Raw genomic sequence first — 18044 nt, 5'->3', positions numbered from 1 at the left:
AGCAAAACAGCTGCTTATATACTCTGGCTGTTAATTGAAAGATTAGATGGACTCGCTCCTCACGAAATTACGTTTAGGGACTTCAATTATTGTAACTGTAGATCATTAAAAAAACCTATGGTTAATTTTGTGGTTACTATGGTTTGACTTCAAAAGCCCTGGTTAAACTAGTGTTTCTGTAGTAAAACCATGCACATTTTCACAAGGATTAACCATTACTACGATAACAATATTTGAACTGCTTTATGGTATTTGTAGTAAAACAATAGTAACCACCTAAATATGATTTTTATTACTATAGTTTTTGCTTTCCTGTATTATTATGGTTCCACTATGAACAACATGGTCAAAATATGGTTACTGTAGTAAAACCATGGTCAATTTTGTGGTGACGATTTTACTACAAATACCATACTGTATTTCAACAATGGTTACTGTAGTAAAAACATGGTTAATTTGTTGCTAGGGAACACAAAACTATTGTGAGGGGATGCAAAACTTAAGTGTAAAACGTGGTGTGAGACATTGTCTTTTTAAAGAGAAATGTAACAACATTTAGTGAGGTTTATGCTTGAAACAAGAAAATATTTGCCAGTGTAGTAAAATGGCAAATGGTCTGCACATATATAGTGCTTTTTTAACCTTAGCGGTATTCAAAGCACTTTACACTGTGTCCCAATCACACATTCATACACCAATGACGGCAGAGCTGCTATGTAAGGTGCTAGCCTGCCATTGGGAGCAACTTGGGGTTCAGTGTCTTGCCCAAGGACACTTCGGCATGTGGAGTCATGTGGGCCGGAAATTGAACCACCAACCCTGCGATTAGTGGCTGACCCGCTTGTGGCAGGGCGGAGGGCGGGGCCAGGTCGTGATCCTACGCACCCGGTCCCGTATTAGGCTAATCAAGCCTCGGAGGTATAAAGGTCGACTGCAGGGTGTCGTGCGGGAGAGAGAGATGGTTTACGGACATGTCCGTCATGTGTGTGTATGTTGTCTTTTAAGTTTACCATTAAACTATTATTTATATCGTCAAGCCGGTTCTCGCCTCCTCCTTTCCATTGATCCCTTTACACTGGTGCCGAAGCCCGGGAAGGAGGAGGGATACACCGTAAACGATCTCTCTCTCCCGCACGACACCCTGCAGTCGACCTTTATACCTCCGAGGCTTGATTAGCCTAATACGGGACCGGGTGCGTAGGATCATGACCCGGCCCCGCTCTCCGCCCTCTGCCCTGCCACATTGCTCTACCAACTGAGCCACAGCCGCCCCATTTAAGTAATAAAATTACACTTGTTTCTTCGAATTGTTATTATTATTTATTTTATTACTTTATATATTTTTTGCCCCACTGGCAAACCATTTTTGCATTAAATTCACTACATTTAGTTAGATTTCTCTGAAAATAAGACCTAACACCCAATATCCAAATGAAGCTTCTCAAGTAATTGTATCTTGTTTTTAAAATGTTTAAATATTTTTCCTTGAAAACGGCAAGTAATAATGTACAGTGTACATGAGGGTTTTTTGTGCGTTTGTTTTGTCAATGCAGCTGCAGTCTGCAGTTAACAACCCAACAATGTAACCTGTTGTTCTGTGGTGCAGGAGAGAGATTGTAAAGATCACCAGGAGAGAGCAAACTAATGGAAACTACATCTGCTGCCTTATCAGACCCAAGGGACATTATTGTCTTCCCTTCTCCTGTCTCTCCCTCTTCTCCTGTTCCTATGTCAGGATTTCACTATGCTTGTCTGTTTGCAGCACACTGGCATCATGCCTGCCTGCTACAGTCTCAAATGCTGCAAGACAAGCATCTATTGCAGTTCTTCAACTTGCTCATTTATATTTCCTTTTGAGGGGTTTTCATCACAGTTGGTAAAGTTGTTTGATTTATCATTTGGGAAAAGACAGTACTTCTAAGCGTTGAGCATGTTAATGATTTACTCTCTGCCATAAAACCTAGGCGCGCTCGTACTAAGTGTGTTTACATGTACAACAAAACGCTGAGCACTGTCAAAAATCTCATGACTAAACACATTTTGAAATTTCAAATTCAAATCAAAATGTACCCTGTTTACTTTCTTAATATTTATATTCATGGTCACAATAATGCACGCTTCATTATCCTGTTATACTTGGAAATACGTCAGATTATGGAGGTGAAATGGATTGCTAATGGCTTCATGTTGACTTCAAACGAGTAGTTCACCCAAAAACTCTGTCATAATTTATTCTCATGTAGTTTCAAAGCATGACTTTCTATCTTATGCAGAACACAAAAGAATGAATATCATTGTGACAGGGTGGAGGGCGGGACCGGGTCGAGATTTTACACACCCGGCCCCTTATCAGGCTAATCAAGCCTCCAAGAGGGATAAAGGCCGACTGCGGAGTGGTGCGAGAAAGAGAGAACGTTTACGGGCAGCTGTCCGTCATATGTGTGTGTTTGTGTCTTTTGGTGCAGTTTTATATTAAAGCTATTATTTATAATGTCAAGCCGGTTCTTGCTTCCTCCTTGCCCTTAACCCGCTTTACACTGGTGCAGAAACCCGGAAAGGAGGAGGGATACGCCGTAGTGGAGTTCTCGCTGCTACCATCCACCCCAACAGAGCAGCCGCGGCCATCTGCCGGGGGACGGAGGAGCCCGGCCGCCTGGAAGTGGAGGAACGTCCGCCGACCATGAGGGAAGAAGTGGCTCCTAACCGACCGCCTGGAGCTGTCAGGGCCACTGCCAGGGGCGGGGGAGACCCCTTCTGTTTCCCGAGAATACGCCGGGGCTTTCCGTCCGCCAGGGGCTGGAGGTCTGCCTCCAATCTGTCCGGGGAGGCGTGGCTGTCGTCCGTTAGAGGGTGGAGGAGTGGCCAGGGACCAAGCTACGGCGTATCGGAGAACCGGCGAGTAATAAAAAATGTTTCTCTCTCTCTCTCCTCTCTCTCTCCCACTGCTGCTCCATGTAGGCCTTTTCCCTCTCTTTTAAATGTTACAGTTTTTTTTTTGTTGGGGGGTACTGCACTGTTACAGGGAGTACCCCCCTATTTTTCATTATTGTTTCCCTCCCACTGTCCCCTCCCAGATTCAGGAAGGCGGGGATGAACTGCCGGCAGACGGGGCATAAAGGCACACCCTCCCCCAGGGAAGCTGGGGGGTGTACGTCATGCCGGGGGCTCCCCAGCCTGAGTGAACGAGGGAGGAATGTGACAGGGTGGAGGGTGGCCCCTTATCAGGCTAATCAAGCCTCCGAGAGGGATAAAGGCTGACTGCGGACGGTGGTGCGAGAAAGAGAGAACGTTTACGGGCAACTGTCCGTCATATGTGTGTGTCTGTGTTTTTTTGTTCAGTTTTATGTTAAAGCTATTATTTATATTGTCTAGCCGGTTCTTGCATCCTCCTTGCCCTTAACCCACTTTACAATCGTGGACTGTCTTTTCAATATGATGGCAGATTAAGAAAAAACACCCAAAAGTATCATTATAGTAGTCCATACGACTTCTGTGTCATATTCCAAATGTTCTGAATTCATATACTGTAACTGGCTTTGGTGAAAAACATCCAGTAATTTGAGCCATTTTGCAGTGAAAACCTTCACCTGAGAACTTGCTCTGTTTTTAGCTCAAACTGTTCTTATGTTCCGCATAAGAAGAAAGTCACATGGGTTTGGAACGACACAAGGGTGAGTAAATTGTGACAGAATTTAAATTTTTGGGCATGCAAACTAACAAACTGGCAATGCAAACTGCCTTAATTAAATGAGATTATTTGCAATAATTGGTTTTCCTTTTCTAATTTTGACGCCAGACTGTCCAATGTGTGCACATGGAACATGCTTACTAAACACTGAAGCAGTCTACATCCAAAGCGAAATTGGAGAATGGGCAAAAATTTACATGTAAACACACTGTGTCAAACCTTATTGTATGCATAAATCCCTAAAACTTCAAGTCTTTTCATTATCACATTTCGTTCTCAATGGCCATTGAACTACAATGACCTTTCAATTCAGTAGAGCTTCATTTACATAATAGCGATGATGTGCTGATTAGTTACATGTCAATGGCAGATGCAGCCAACAACACCCAAAGGTGTTTGCCTAAGTCTGCAGACACCCTTAATAATCCGTTATAGCAAATGTTTGGTCTGTAGCGGTCTGGAAGATGAGCGCTCTGAGCTCCACTGGAAGTCTTGTTCTGTGCTGATAGATGGCTCGTTTTTTTCTCTTGAGGGTTCTTCACTTTATTCTTGTTCGCTCTGCCTCACTCCATTCCTCCAGCTCCCACTATCGCCTCTTTGGGGGACAACAAAATTACTCTTTGAAGTTCTGTAGCTCAGCTCATTGGTATCTCATTACTGTGAGAGTGTAAAACCCTTAGATAACACAGATTTGAATGTGTACAGTGAATGGGCTATCTTATATAGATTATTTTGTCTCTGGGGCGTTTTACCCATCCTGATAGCACCGATGAATGTGGCAGACTCTTTCTAAAGAGTCCCACAACCTCACAGCAGCAGACCTCTGATTTACAGTTGAAGGGCCAAAGTATACTTCGGTTTTCTGTGTGCTGCTAAGACTTGTTTACAGTATGCGTGATGCACATTTCATGATCAGAACAGAGTACATGTTGACTTTCCATGTGCATCCCATATTTCTAGACAAGTGGACATCTGCACATGCGCCTAACGACTGTCGTAGTGCATGTAAAAATGCATCAGTTTGGGTGTACTTTGAAAGCTGAGCGCTCGACTGTGAGCGAGACAAAACGGCACGAGAAAAATCTAGCCTTACCACCTAATCTACACTGCAGAATGATGCAACAAAACTAGATCGCTCCCATATTCAACAAAGTTGAAGCTGGTGTAACTCTTTGTTTATTCCTAATCCTGTGATATTTAGGACCTGCAAAGTATACATGTAGCAAGAGAGCCATTTAATTGCAACAAACCTATTGATTATTTTCTATGGGGAAACAAAACATGCTTTCCGTTTAGCAATTTCAATTAAATTTGGGACATTTGGTGATAGTTAGTGCTAATCTGTTTCAACTATCAGATCATGTTTTGTTCATATAATTTCTAAGTAATCCAATATTGGGTTGGTCACAGAGTATTAAAAGATGAATGGACATATTGAAAGAGACTTTACATAACTAGTTCTATAAAGGAAACTTTACAAATAGTTTGACTCGCAAACTTAATCGGTAACACTTTACAGTATGGTTGTATTTTTCAGTGGAATATTTCTGCAATACGTGTTAAGCTCAGTCGACAGCATTTTGGCATAATGTTGATTACCACTCAAATTAATTTAGGCTCGTCTTTCCTTTTCTTTAAAAAAATGCAAAAATGGAGGTTCCAGTGAGACACTTACAATGGAAGTGAATGGGGCCAATTTTTGGAGGGTTTCTAAATGTCATTTTAAGGTTTATGACATTTAGTTTCCATGGCAACAAAGTTGTAAAATTGGCTATAGCTTTACACAGATGCAGTTAGAAAGTGATTTTATCACAATAAAATCATGTTAATATGCATATTGTTTACGTCTTGTGACTATACACGCTTTTGAGCATCTTACGAATGAGGAACATTAGCAATTTGTCATTTTGTTTATGGATTGGCTCCTTTCACTTCCATTGTAAGTGCTTCACTGTAACCCAGAGATTTGGAAAAGGAGGACACACATTTTTAAACACAAACATTATGCCACAAATGCTGTCGATTGAGCTTGTATTGAACATTTCGAACTAACAATGAACAAAACTTTTACAGCACTTGGTTGATGCTACTATCAGCATATAGCCTACTAATGCATTTTTACAATGAAAAGTATGCGTTGACATTTGTTAATGCAATATGAACTAACATGAACAAACAATGAACAGTTGTATTATTTTTTTTTACACTCCACTAACCAAGATGTATAATTAGGAATTCATTGTTAGTTAATGATGCCAAATGCATTAACTAATGCTAACATAGAACTACAATCTCATTGTAAAGTGTTACCTCTTGATCATTGTTTCTAATCTGCATACTGTTCTCATTTGCAACTCTTACAAAGTCTTTGTTCTATGCTTCTCCTTAACTAAAACTAAATAAAAAAGGGTAAATATGCTTGTCAGTAGGTTTGTATGCTTGTGGCATGGAGATGATGCATAGTTGTAAACAGCGTGTGCTATCCAAATAGGTTAAAAAGGATGCTACTTTACCATCAATAGTCAAGTCTAAGTCTAGACCTTTCTTTAGGTTCAGCTGTGGTACAGCATTGTGTACAAAATTTGTCCAGAATATGTGAATTGGGTACTCAAGGGGAAGCTTTGCTGCCTTTGATGTACTCGATAATGTAAAGTCACTTACTTGCTTTGCATCTCCTAGTACTTGTTCTTATCACAAGTTGTAGCAAGTCCCAATCCAAAAATCCTAATGATTACATAATCCCAATCCTAATGGATACTGTATATAGTCCATGCATACCATGCTGATCTACAGAATGAGCAAATTTAGACTAAATCAATTGTGAACTCAAGCCATTCTACTTCCAGAGTGAATTGGCGTGCTTTCCCTCTCCAATTTTGTCTTTTACTCTTTTTGATATTCTTACCCAGGTAGGGCAAAAGTTCCTTCTACCTAGAGTCACTGGTTTCCGCCAGTCTGTTGTTCATTATTCCCAGAGCACCGACGCCACCGGAAAAGCCGTTCTGCCGTGAGCTTCCACAGACCGTTCTCGGGTATCCGTTGGCTGATTCAGAGAGCTGCTTTTGCATGATGGCCAGCGAGATCTTATTGGATCCCGTAAGGTCCCGCATTGAAATCATCTCACCCGAGAGCCTCCGGCCCTCCGTGTCACTATCGCAGGTCTTTGAGGAGTCCGCTGTTTGTCCAAAGCGTCCCCGTCTGAGACGCGAGCCGGGCCTGATGGCGTTGCGTCGTCCCAAAAAGGCGTTTGCTTTGTTGCACCGTTGGCAGCACAAACAACTAATTTTCTCCAACATCCAATTAAGGACTTGCTTGATGACGATGGAGATGACATTGAAGAGAGAGTAGATGCAGCATACACCAGTCAAGATGAAGAGGAAGTTGGCCAAGCGGTAGAACCCTTGGTAGCCATATGTGGCATTCTGACTGCTCACCAAATCCCCAAAACCAATCGTGCTGAAGGTGACAAAGCAAAAGTAGAGTGAGTCCAGATACGCCCAACCCTCCACGGGAGTGTACATGGCTGATGCACAGCAAGAGATCACGATGGATGACAAACCCAGGATCAGCATCACGTGATAGACAGAGGGCTTCCAGCCAGGCAGGGTGCTTGCAGCAAAGTCATGGCAGATCCCCGGTGGCAGAAGACCGCTGGTCCGCAAACGGCGTAGACGTACCGCCTTCATCACCACAGCCAGCAGGGTAATAATGCGTTCCAGGAAGAGGTTGAAGAACAGGATGGTGGCCGCACAACCCAACAGACCGTAGAATATCAAGAACACTTTTCCAGCAACTGTGACAGGGGTGGTCATCCCAAAGCCTGCAGAATAGACCAGAAGAGCTGATTAGATCATCATTCAGCTGGAGTGAAAACCCATTTCATATTCATTTAGCAGATGCTTTTATTCAAAGCGACTTACAAATGAGAATAGCACAAGCACATGTGATTAATTCAAGGAAGAAAGCAATACAAAATTAGTGCTACGGTGTCAAACTCAATTGAGAACTAAAATAGTCCCAAAAAACAGTGCAGAACAGTAAAGAACGATTGTGTTGTGAAATATTATATTATATTATATTATATATATATATATATATATATATATATATATATATATATATATATATATATATATATATATATATATATATATATATATAAAGCAATTTTACTACAGTGGAAGTAAATGGGGCAAGTCTATAGACATCGAAATACAGTACAATATTTTTATATTTATCAGCTGACCTCATTCACTTGCATTGTAAGTACCTTATTGTAACCACGATTTAAACAAGTGAAAATTAAAAATATTTCTAATCAACATTATGCCACAAATGCTGTCTGATTGAGCTTAACTTGTATTAAACCCAAAATATTCTTGGGAGGGAGGGGGTTGGGGGCTGGGTAGCTCAGCGAGTATTGACGCTGACTCCAGGGAGTTTGAAACAGGGTGTGCTGAGTGACTCCAGCCACGTCTCCTAAGCAACCAAATTGGCCCGGTTACTAGGGAGGGTAGAGTCACATGGGGTAACCTCCTCATGGTTGCTATAATGTGGTTTTCGGTGGGTTGCGTGGTGAGTTGTGCGTAGATGCCGTGGAAAATAGAGTGAAGCCTCCACACGCACGGTCTCCGCGGTAACGCGCTCAACAAGCCACGTGATAAGATGCGCGGATTGATGGTCTCAGATGCGGAGGCGACTGATATTCCTCCTCCGCCACCCAGATTGAGGCGAGTCACTACGCCACCATGAGGATTTATAGCGCATTGGGAATTAGGGCAGAACCTGACATTTCTTTTTTTTTTGTGACAATCACCCTATAAGTTTATACGTTTATAAGTGAAGTGCTCTCGGAAGAGGTGTGTCTTCAGCCTTTTTTATATCGATATATATTGTGATGGATTCCACTGTTTGGGCGAAGGCTGGAAGTTCACTCATCACTGACCAACACTCGACCAAAAACCACTCAGTTTTAATAGTTTGGCCTTGAGTGGAAAAAATGCATTCATCCAGTAATAGATTTAAGGCAACAGGTCAACACTGAGCTGATGGGCTTATATGACCTCAAGAACATACAGACTGCAGATAGAAAACATTTACAGCAGGTGACTTACATTTCCCCAACACTGCATCTTGACCTGTAAGTCTGATCACATGACTGCAAATGCTTTCCAAAAAAATGTTGATATCCCCAAAATATGATTACTCCAATAAAGCCTGACCTTCAAAAATGCTGCAACATATATTTCCCCATAGGGAATGAACTAGTTGCTCTTTGACAGGTAATTGCAATTGATTTAGAGTGCTGTATGTTAGGGGTTGTTTTCTAGTGGTAAAAAAATCAGTGCAGAGAGAAACATTTGAGCAGTTTTACTATGTAAAAGATCCCTGGAAGAAATAGATAAAGCGCTAAGACTTTTGTCAGTTTGACTAATTAAAGTGAGAGAAAATGGAAGAAGACCCAAATGTGATTTGCATTTCCTGAAGGAAATACCAGTGCTTGCAATGCAGCAATAAATTAGTGCAAAAGTTTTAGGTAAGTTTAGATGAGCGTTTCTAGCTTCACCATCACATTTTTATCTGTGACTGTGCTCCAATATGTGTTAGAACACAATTCATAATGCAACACGGGTACACATTTCATTCTCAGTGCTGCATGTGGCACTATAATGCGCATTAGTGTAAATCGTCCCCTTGAGTACTGACGTTTGTTACCACCACAGTAATGTTTTAAGTATCGAAAAGTTTCTATAAGGTTTATTTAAACAAAAATAGATAGAGCATCTAAGTGTGCTTAAACACTAGACTAGAGAAAGCTCTTATGGAACGTTTGATGGATGGAAACTGGATGGAGTATGAGGGTATAGAAAGAGCCGGGCATTTGGCGCATATTCATTTTATGCTAATTCTGAAATTATCTACAAGCTAAATAGAGTCTGTACATGAAATGGTTCCAGCTGAATTAATTGCAGAAGAGTGTCGAGAGGATAAAAAATACATTGTTTGTGGAATAACAATGCAGGTGCTGCAAGTACTGTAATAACACGAGTGTGCATTCTGTATTGTTAGGGGCCGTTCTGCTCTCATTATTATTTATAGGCATTCACACGTAACATTTACACTTATATTTTAGTATGTTTGGATAGACGCTGACATGTACAATATGGACGTATTCACAGAATCTAAAACATCCATGATTTGACATACTTTTCTCAGCAGGAAACCGATGGAGTGCGTACTCCAGGTAGGGAAGGAGGTATTGCCCCAAGTGAAGGAGTTCAAGTACCTCAGGGTCTTGTTCACGAGTGAGGGGACAATGGAGCGGGAGGTTGGCTGGAGAATCGGGGCAGCGGGGCGGAATTGCACTCGCTCTATCGCACCGTTGTCACGTAAAGAGAGCTGAGCCGGAAGGCAAAGCTCTCGATCTACCGGTCAATTTTCGTTCCTACCCTCACCAATGTTCATGAAGGCTGGGTCATGACCGAAAGAACTAGGTCGTGAGTACAAGAGGCCGAAATGGGTTTCCTCAGAAGGGTGGCGGGCTTCTCTCTTAGAGATAGGGTGAGGAGCTCAGTCATCCGTGAGGAGCGCCGCTGCTCCTTTGCGTCGTTGAGGTGGTTTGGGCATCTGGTAAGGATGCCCTCCGTTCTGCCTCCCTAGGGAGGAGTTTCAAGCACATCCAGCTGGGAGGAGGCCTCGGGGAAGACCCAGGATTAGGTGGAGAGATTACATCTCCACACTGGCCTGGGAACGCCTCGGGGTCCACCAGTCAGAGCTGGTTAATGTGGCTCGGGATAGGGAAGTTAGGGGGCCCCTGCTGGAGCAGCTGCCCCCGCGACCCGACTTCGGATAAGCGGTTGAAGATGGATGGATGGATAAATACTTAGGAATCTGAATTAAAAATAAATTTTTATAGGTACATCTGTCCTATTTTATAAATCTTTTAGATCCCGTAACAAAAGATTTGTACAATAGAGCATGAATAAAATTGATGACTTTTTTTATAATTTTATGATACTTTTGTGGTGTATTTTATATTCATTTTTTAAGCCGCAGCCGTATATTCAGAAAACTCCTTTTGTATCCCACAGTCTAGGTTGAAGTGATGCCATTTACTGAACCAAGTTTAAAGGAATATTCCGGGTTCAATACAAGTTCAGCTCAATCAGCAGCATTTGTGACATAATGTTGATTACCACGAAAATGTATTTTGAATTGTCCCTCCTTTACTATTAAAAAAAATAGGACAAATCTGGTTTACAGTGAGGCACTTACAATGGAAGTGAATGGGGCCAATTAAATACTCACTTTTTCAAAAGTAAAGCCACAAGACATCAACAATATGCATGTAAATATGATTTTACTGTGATAAACTGTAAAGGGGTTAATGGAAAGGAGGAGGCGAGAACCTGCTTGATAATATAAATAATAGTTTAATTTCAAACTAAAACAGAAGACACACACATGACGGACATGTCCGTTAACGATCTCTCTCTCCCGCACGATCCTCTGCAGTCGACCTTTATTTGATTAGCCTCATACGGGACCGGGTGTGTAGGATCACGAACCGGCCCCGCCCTCCGCCCTGCCACACTAACTTATTAAATTTTACTACTTCGTTGCCATGACAATATAATGTCAACAAACCCTAAAACATCTACTGTACAAACAATGAATTAAACAAATCAAGTTTTAACAGAAGTATTCATGTAAGTGCTTTTATAAAATGATCAGCATCACATTTCAGCTTTTAAACCCTCCAAAAATTGGCCCCATTCACTTCCATTGTAAGTGCCTCACTGCAAGCTCGACTTTTGCTTTTTTCAAGAAAGTGATGGAAGTCGAAATACATTTTTGTGGTACTCAACATTATGCCACAAATGCAGTCGATTGCTTAACTTGTACTGAACCTGGAATATTCCTTTGATAATGCACTAGAAATCACACAGAGAAGAAAGCGTTTCAGTGTCTATGCAAACGTAAGCAAATGTGTGTGTGCAAGAAGCACACCTTATGCAAACACTGGACTGAACTATTATCCATGTACACAAGTGACATTTTTTTATACAATCACAAACAAACAGCAAAACATAACAATGAGCTGAAAAGTGTTCATTTGGATGGCAAGACTTGTGTGAAAATTGCCTTTTCTCTCTGGCACAGAACCACATGGCACAATCAGGCAAAGGTCTTTATGAGGAGAAAACAAACAGGATCAAATCTAACCTCTTAGTGGCTCATCTTTAATTAATTTACCCCTTCTCGTTTTTCTTTATTCCACCGGCCTGGTGTGGAGAGTGCTCTTGTTAAGAGGGCATTGAGGTGTAAGTGTGCAAAGGGCCACTCTGCTCTATCTCATTAAAATCTCAGTTTCCTCCGGCCCCAAACCATTGATTCTGTATGCTGTTTCAGAGGCAGGACTTCAGACTGAGATCTCAAGAGACTTCGGGGACAGAAAGAGAGAAACACAGAGTACTGCTGGGGCAAACACATCCAAAATAACCTGCAGGAGTTTACACAATATTCTAAGCCCAGATAGACTTACTGGGTTACTGCCTTGGTGGAGAAATACAACCCAGCAGTCATAACTCGATTTGAGGCTGTACCAAGGATTGCTTTATGATGTTCTATTTGATATTCAGCATGAAGAATTTCCAATCTGGAAACAATCAAATGGACCCTTTTTGTAGCAGTATATTCTACTACCTCAGTATCTGTACTTGAAACCATATACAACAACTAGATCTCATAGAATAATGTTATTATACCAACTAGGGCTGGGCAATATGGCTTTAAAAATTATATAGTGATTATATAATATTGATGATGTTCAGTGTATTTAAAAAAAGCATTATTTACCTATATACCACAGTTAGTTCCGGTCCTCGAATCTGATTGGACGAGAGACGATCCATGAGCACTGATGGTGTGACAGCATCAGCACTCGGACGCTTCACTGTGTGTGTATCACTCCGCTTGTGTTCTTGCTGTTCTAAACTAAAGTATAAGCATAGTGCATATGTGTTAGGAGTTACTGTCTTTATTTTTGAAATTACATATGTTAGCCAGCAGGTGGTGGCAAATTATATTTTTTGGTGTGACGTAAAGTGAATCCGTCATTGTTTACATAGAACAGTTCGCTGTGAGTTTCCACATGGGATACATACTGTTTAAAATGGCGGAGGAATGACATTTGCACACCGGCTACCCCAAAACAGAGAGGAATACCCCGCTTAGATGTCTATATTCCACTGAGAAAGCTGACCTTCAGAAAGCTGACAGCATCTCTGATTGAGTGTGGCAACAGGCGATCGCACACGCTCTGTCTCTCTCTCTCACACACACACACACACACACACACACACACAGACAAACACACACATCCATCCGTATATCCTTGTTTATCCAATGACAAGTTAGAAACAGCACAAGCCGTAAAACTATTTCTGAAGTGACATTTTTTAATGACTAACGGAGGTTTGGAAGCATCATTTAAACCAGCAATGTCAGATTCTGATCAGTCGCGTAATAAAGTAGTTCCATGCACAAATGCGTTTTAATGACCGTACTCAGTTTTTCCTCATTTTTAAAATGTACTTGTTCATTGAACTGTTGTATATAAGCAATATCACACTCGCAATCGTGCTATATGGTCCTATATCAGCACTGCTGTAATTACCTGCGGCCGAATCACAGCAGTGCTGATGTAGGGCCATATACGCACGATTGCGAGTGTGATATTGCTTAATTATCCTGTATATTTATACTAAGAGATTTTGAATGAACAAGGTGTGCAAAAACTACAGAACCATGTGTCACCTGTTTATTCTGCCGCACACAGACCATGTTTGTCTGTGTCTTTATATGTTTATCTATATGTCTTAAATCGCAGCCTTATGTAGTTTAATAATCACATGTGACCATATCGCCATTTTGATGTTATTCTGATTAATTGTGAAGCCCTGAAGGATCATGAAATTAATCTACTGATGCATTCTTTATGAAACTTAATGACCAAGTAATAATCACTTTTAAAAATTTGCAGCAAAATCATATGGATTATATATATGCAATTACCTAAATTTTGCAAATGTTTTTATGTGGTTCATTGTACATATCGTGGTAGATTCCTGGTGAAATGAACACTATATGCACTACATCAACAATTACTTTTATTCTCTTTTTACACAAATCAGTAGTAAATCGGTATATTATCATTTCATAAATACTTATTTTAATACAATGCTATCATATGACATCTAAACACTTACTAAAGCACAAGACTTAGATACATTTTATCGTTTGGATTACATAATCAACTATATTTACAAGCTTGTTTCAATGTGATCAGATTGCACAATAGCTCAACTGATTGAGCGTTGCACTTGTGATGTAAAGGACCGAGTTACAAGATGTCAAGACACAGACAAGTCTGCAATCTCAGAACATATCTCAAAATTCTTCCAAATTATTTGAGCAATGCTATACACATGAATTGCTCTGTCCTCTTACTGTGTGTCAACAACTGTTTCATTTGTGTCCATTTTAATTTCACCAAAGGAATTTTAGGGGAAGCATCTGAAAAAGCTGACACTTAAATGAAACTTAAGTAAGAAAGTCATTACGTCTCCTAAATGATGAGAGAGAAATCTCTGAGCAATTAAATATTCCTGTGGGCAGAGCTGATTACACCGGTAACCAACTTCCCATTCACTCCCAAATTGACAGAATCTTTTTAGCACATACTCTGATCCGTACTTTAATCAAAGTGTCCTCAAATGTTTAATGATTGTATTAGTTGTAATTAGTCTCAAGAGAGTATAACAGATATGAAAATATTCTATTGAAACCTTTTCATAGCATTTATTAGAATATATGTATAATAATGCTACAGTATTCATATATATTAATATACAGCTCTGGGAAAAAATAAGAGACCGCAACTGGATTTGCTATTTATATTTATGTGTTTGAGTAAAATGAACATTTTTGTTTTATTCTATAAAGTATTGACATCATTTCTGCCAAATTCCAAATAAAAATATTGTCATTTAGAGCATTTATTGCAGAAAATGACAGCTGGTCAAAATAACAAAAAAGATGCAGTTTTTTTATACCTTGAGTAATGCAAAGAAAACAAGTTCATGTTCATTTTGAAACAACACAATATTAATGTTTTAACTTAGATTTCAGAAATCAATATTTGCTGGAATAATCCTGATTTTCAATCACAGCTTTCATGCATCTTGGCATGTTCTCTGCCAGTCTTTCACATTGCTGTTGGGTGACTTTATGCCACTCCTGGCACAAACCTTCAAGCAGCTCGGCTTTGTTTGATGGCTTGTGACCATCCAACTTCCTCTTGTTCACATTCCAGATGTTTTCAATGGGGTTCAGGTCTGGAGATTGGTCTGTCCATGACAGGGTCTTGATCCGGTGCTCCTCCATCCACATCTTGATTGACCTGGCTGTGTGGCATGGAGCATTGCCCTGCTGCAAAAATAAATCCTCAGAGTTGGGGAACATTGTCAGAGCAGAAGGAAGCAAGTTTTCTTCCAGGATAACCTTCATGCGTCCTTCACAAAGATGAATCTGCCCGATTCCAGCCTTGCTGAAGCACCCCCAGATCATCCCCGATCCTCCACCTGGTCGTCTAATGGTTAGACGGAGACCTGGAGAGGCCTTCAAGCAATAGTGTCTCACACCCACTGTGAAATTTGGTGGAAGATCAGTGATGATCTGGGAGTGCTGAATGTGCGATGTGAGAGACTGGTGGAGAGTATGCCAACACGCATGAAAGCTGTGATTGAAAATCAGGGTTATTCCACCAAATATTGATATCGGATCTCTTCCTAAGTTAAAACATTAGTATTGTGTCATTTCAAAATGAATATAAACTTGTTTTCTTTGCATTATTTGAGGTCTGAAAGCATTTATTTTTTTACTTAATAATATGTAAAAATGCCTTTCATTATGGCAGTCATAATAAAGATGTAAAAAATCAGAGCTGTAATTTTTTATGGTTCATTCATCACGCTGGAACAAGAGCGGAGCCAGGAGTTTTTCAAAGGGGTGGCCAGGTAGGGGCAAGCGATCAGTCTGTGGTGGCATAGAAATGTTCGGGCAGCATTGCATGCATGCAGTGTGCTTTGCTCTATAATGCACAAAATGTGCATATTGCACACAGTATACCCACTGCATACTGCAGAAATCATAATTGTAGTGTGTAAGTATGCTATTCCAAACATAGCCTATAAGTAACCCATATATCATGGAAGCACAGTGAAAGATTTTTAACAGTATTTAACTAATTCCAGCCAACATGATACAGTTTTCATGCTGTTTTAGTACAGTATAGGTCAGTGTGCTCTTAAGTAATTAACAGCATACGAGCTTCTGACTGCGACAGATGGTTTCAGCTCATTTCCAAACACAATGAAGTGGGCCGCAGTTGTTGCCTCACAATATGCCAGCACAGTCTTGCTATTTAGCACCTTCATTGACAAAGCACACTCTGCAAGCACATAAAATGCTCGTTATTTCTTGACCACACTGACAGACAGCAAGGGTCATAATTTCACCAATTTGGCATTTCCCTGCCCTGGACAGAGGCCATTTCAGCTGTCCTGGTGTCCTCAGGGACTCGAGTTATTGGCCAGATTCATACAATACAGACATGACGAGGAGAGATTGTATTTTTTCCTGTGACGAACAGGAAACCATTAGTCACAGGCTGAAGTGCGGGAGGTCTGCAGAAAACGGCTCTAAGTTGGGGAGGAGGCGAGCGAGCGAGAAGTATCCGGCCCTCTCCCTCCATTACACTACCATCTGCCCATCAATAGCTACACTGATCAGCCACAACATGGCTGGTGAAGTGAATAACATTAATTATCTCATTACAATGGCACCTGTCAAGTGGAGGGATATAATGAGGCAGCAAGTAAACAGTTAGTTCTTGAATTTCATGTGTTGGAAGCATGAAAAATGGGCAAGCGTAAGGATCTGGTCAACTTTGACAAGGGCCAAATTGTGATGGCTAGACGACTGGGTCAGAGCATCTCCAAAACGGCAGGCCTAGTGGGTTGTTCCCAGTATGCAGTGGTTAGTACCTACCAAAAGTGGTCCAAGGAAGAACAACCAGTAAACCGGCGACATGGTCATGGGCGCTCAAGGCTCATTGATGCATGTGGGGAGTGAAGGCTAGCCCGTCTAGTCTGATCCCACAGAAGAGCTACTGTAGCACAAATAGCTGAAAAACAATGCTGGCCATGATAGAAAGGTGTCAGAATACACAGTGCATCACAGCTTGCTATGTATTGAGCTGCGTAGCCACAGACCGGTCAGAGTGCACGTGCTGACCCCTGTCCACCGCTGAATGTGCCTACAATGTGCACGGACTATGGAGCAATGGAAGAAAGTTGCCTGATCTGATGAATCACATTTTCTTTTAAATTATGTGCACAGCCGGGTGCATGTGTGTCATTTACCTGGGGAAGAGATGGCAGCAGGATGCACCATGGGAAGAAGGCAGGCCAGTGGAGGCAGTGTGATGCTCTGGGCAATGTTCTGCTGGGAAACCTTGAGTCCTGGTATTCATGTGGATGTTACTTTGACACGTACCACCTACCTAAAGATTGTTGGAGACCACGTATAGACCTTCATGTCAATGGTATTCCCAGGATACCATTGACACCATTTGCAGGATAATGCGCCACAGTGCAACATTTTTCAGGGATGGTTTAAGGAACATGACAAAGAGTTCAAGGTGTTGACTTGGTCTTCAAATTCCCCAGATGTCAATCTGATTGAGCATCTATCGGATGTGCAGGACCAACAAGTGCGATCCATGGAGGTCCCACCTCGCAACTTACAGGACTAAAAGGATCTGCTGTCTTCATGCCAGATACTTCAGGACATCTTTAGAGGTCTTGTGGAGTCCAGGCCTCGACAGGTCAGAGCTGTTTTGGTGGCACGAGGGGGACCTACACGATATTAGGCAGGTGGTTTTAATGTTGTGGCTGATTGGTGTATAGTACACATCATGCAACTCACAATTTACGTATACACAAACAAACATACACAAATAGATACACATGTTCACACACTCTCAGATGAAAACTAAGATGGAAGCCGCCACATTGTTAAACTTTTAGGTGAAATCAACCTACAAATGACTTATAAGAAGTGTAACTAAATAAAAGCGAATACACAATTTTGTGGATATCCACAGAGAAATATTGTGCCGACAGCTCAGTAACATTCTCGAACACATTGATTTGCACTCATTGTTTGAGCATGTTGGAAAAATGCCTTACAAGCAAGAAAACAAGTTCATTTATTTATTGATTTTAAATAA

The 18044-nt window shown here is 41.1% G+C and overlaps 1 protein-coding gene across 1 annotated transcript in view; it reads right to left on the bottom strand.

Annotated features, from left to right (window-relative positions):
* Window positions 1-6615: 6615 nt before the first annotated feature.
* Window positions 6616-18044, bottom strand: part of LOC127617594 (potassium channel subfamily K member 12-like) — a 36427-nt gene continuing 24998 nt past the window's right edge. Inside the window, exon 2 of the mRNA XM_052089583.1 lies at window positions 6616-7508. Within this exon, the coding sequence (XP_051945543.1) occupies window positions 6616-7508 (893 nt within the window). The remainder of the gene's footprint in view (window positions 7509-18044) is intronic.

Source organism: Xyrauchen texanus, chromosome 24 (assembly GCF_025860055.1).
Source record: "Xyrauchen texanus isolate HMW12.3.18 chromosome 24, RBS_HiC_50CHRs, whole genome shotgun sequence".
Lineage (NCBI taxonomy): Eukaryota > Metazoa > Chordata > Actinopteri > Cypriniformes > Catostomidae > Xyrauchen > Xyrauchen texanus.
This window is presented reverse-complemented; position numbering and strand designations above follow the sequence as displayed.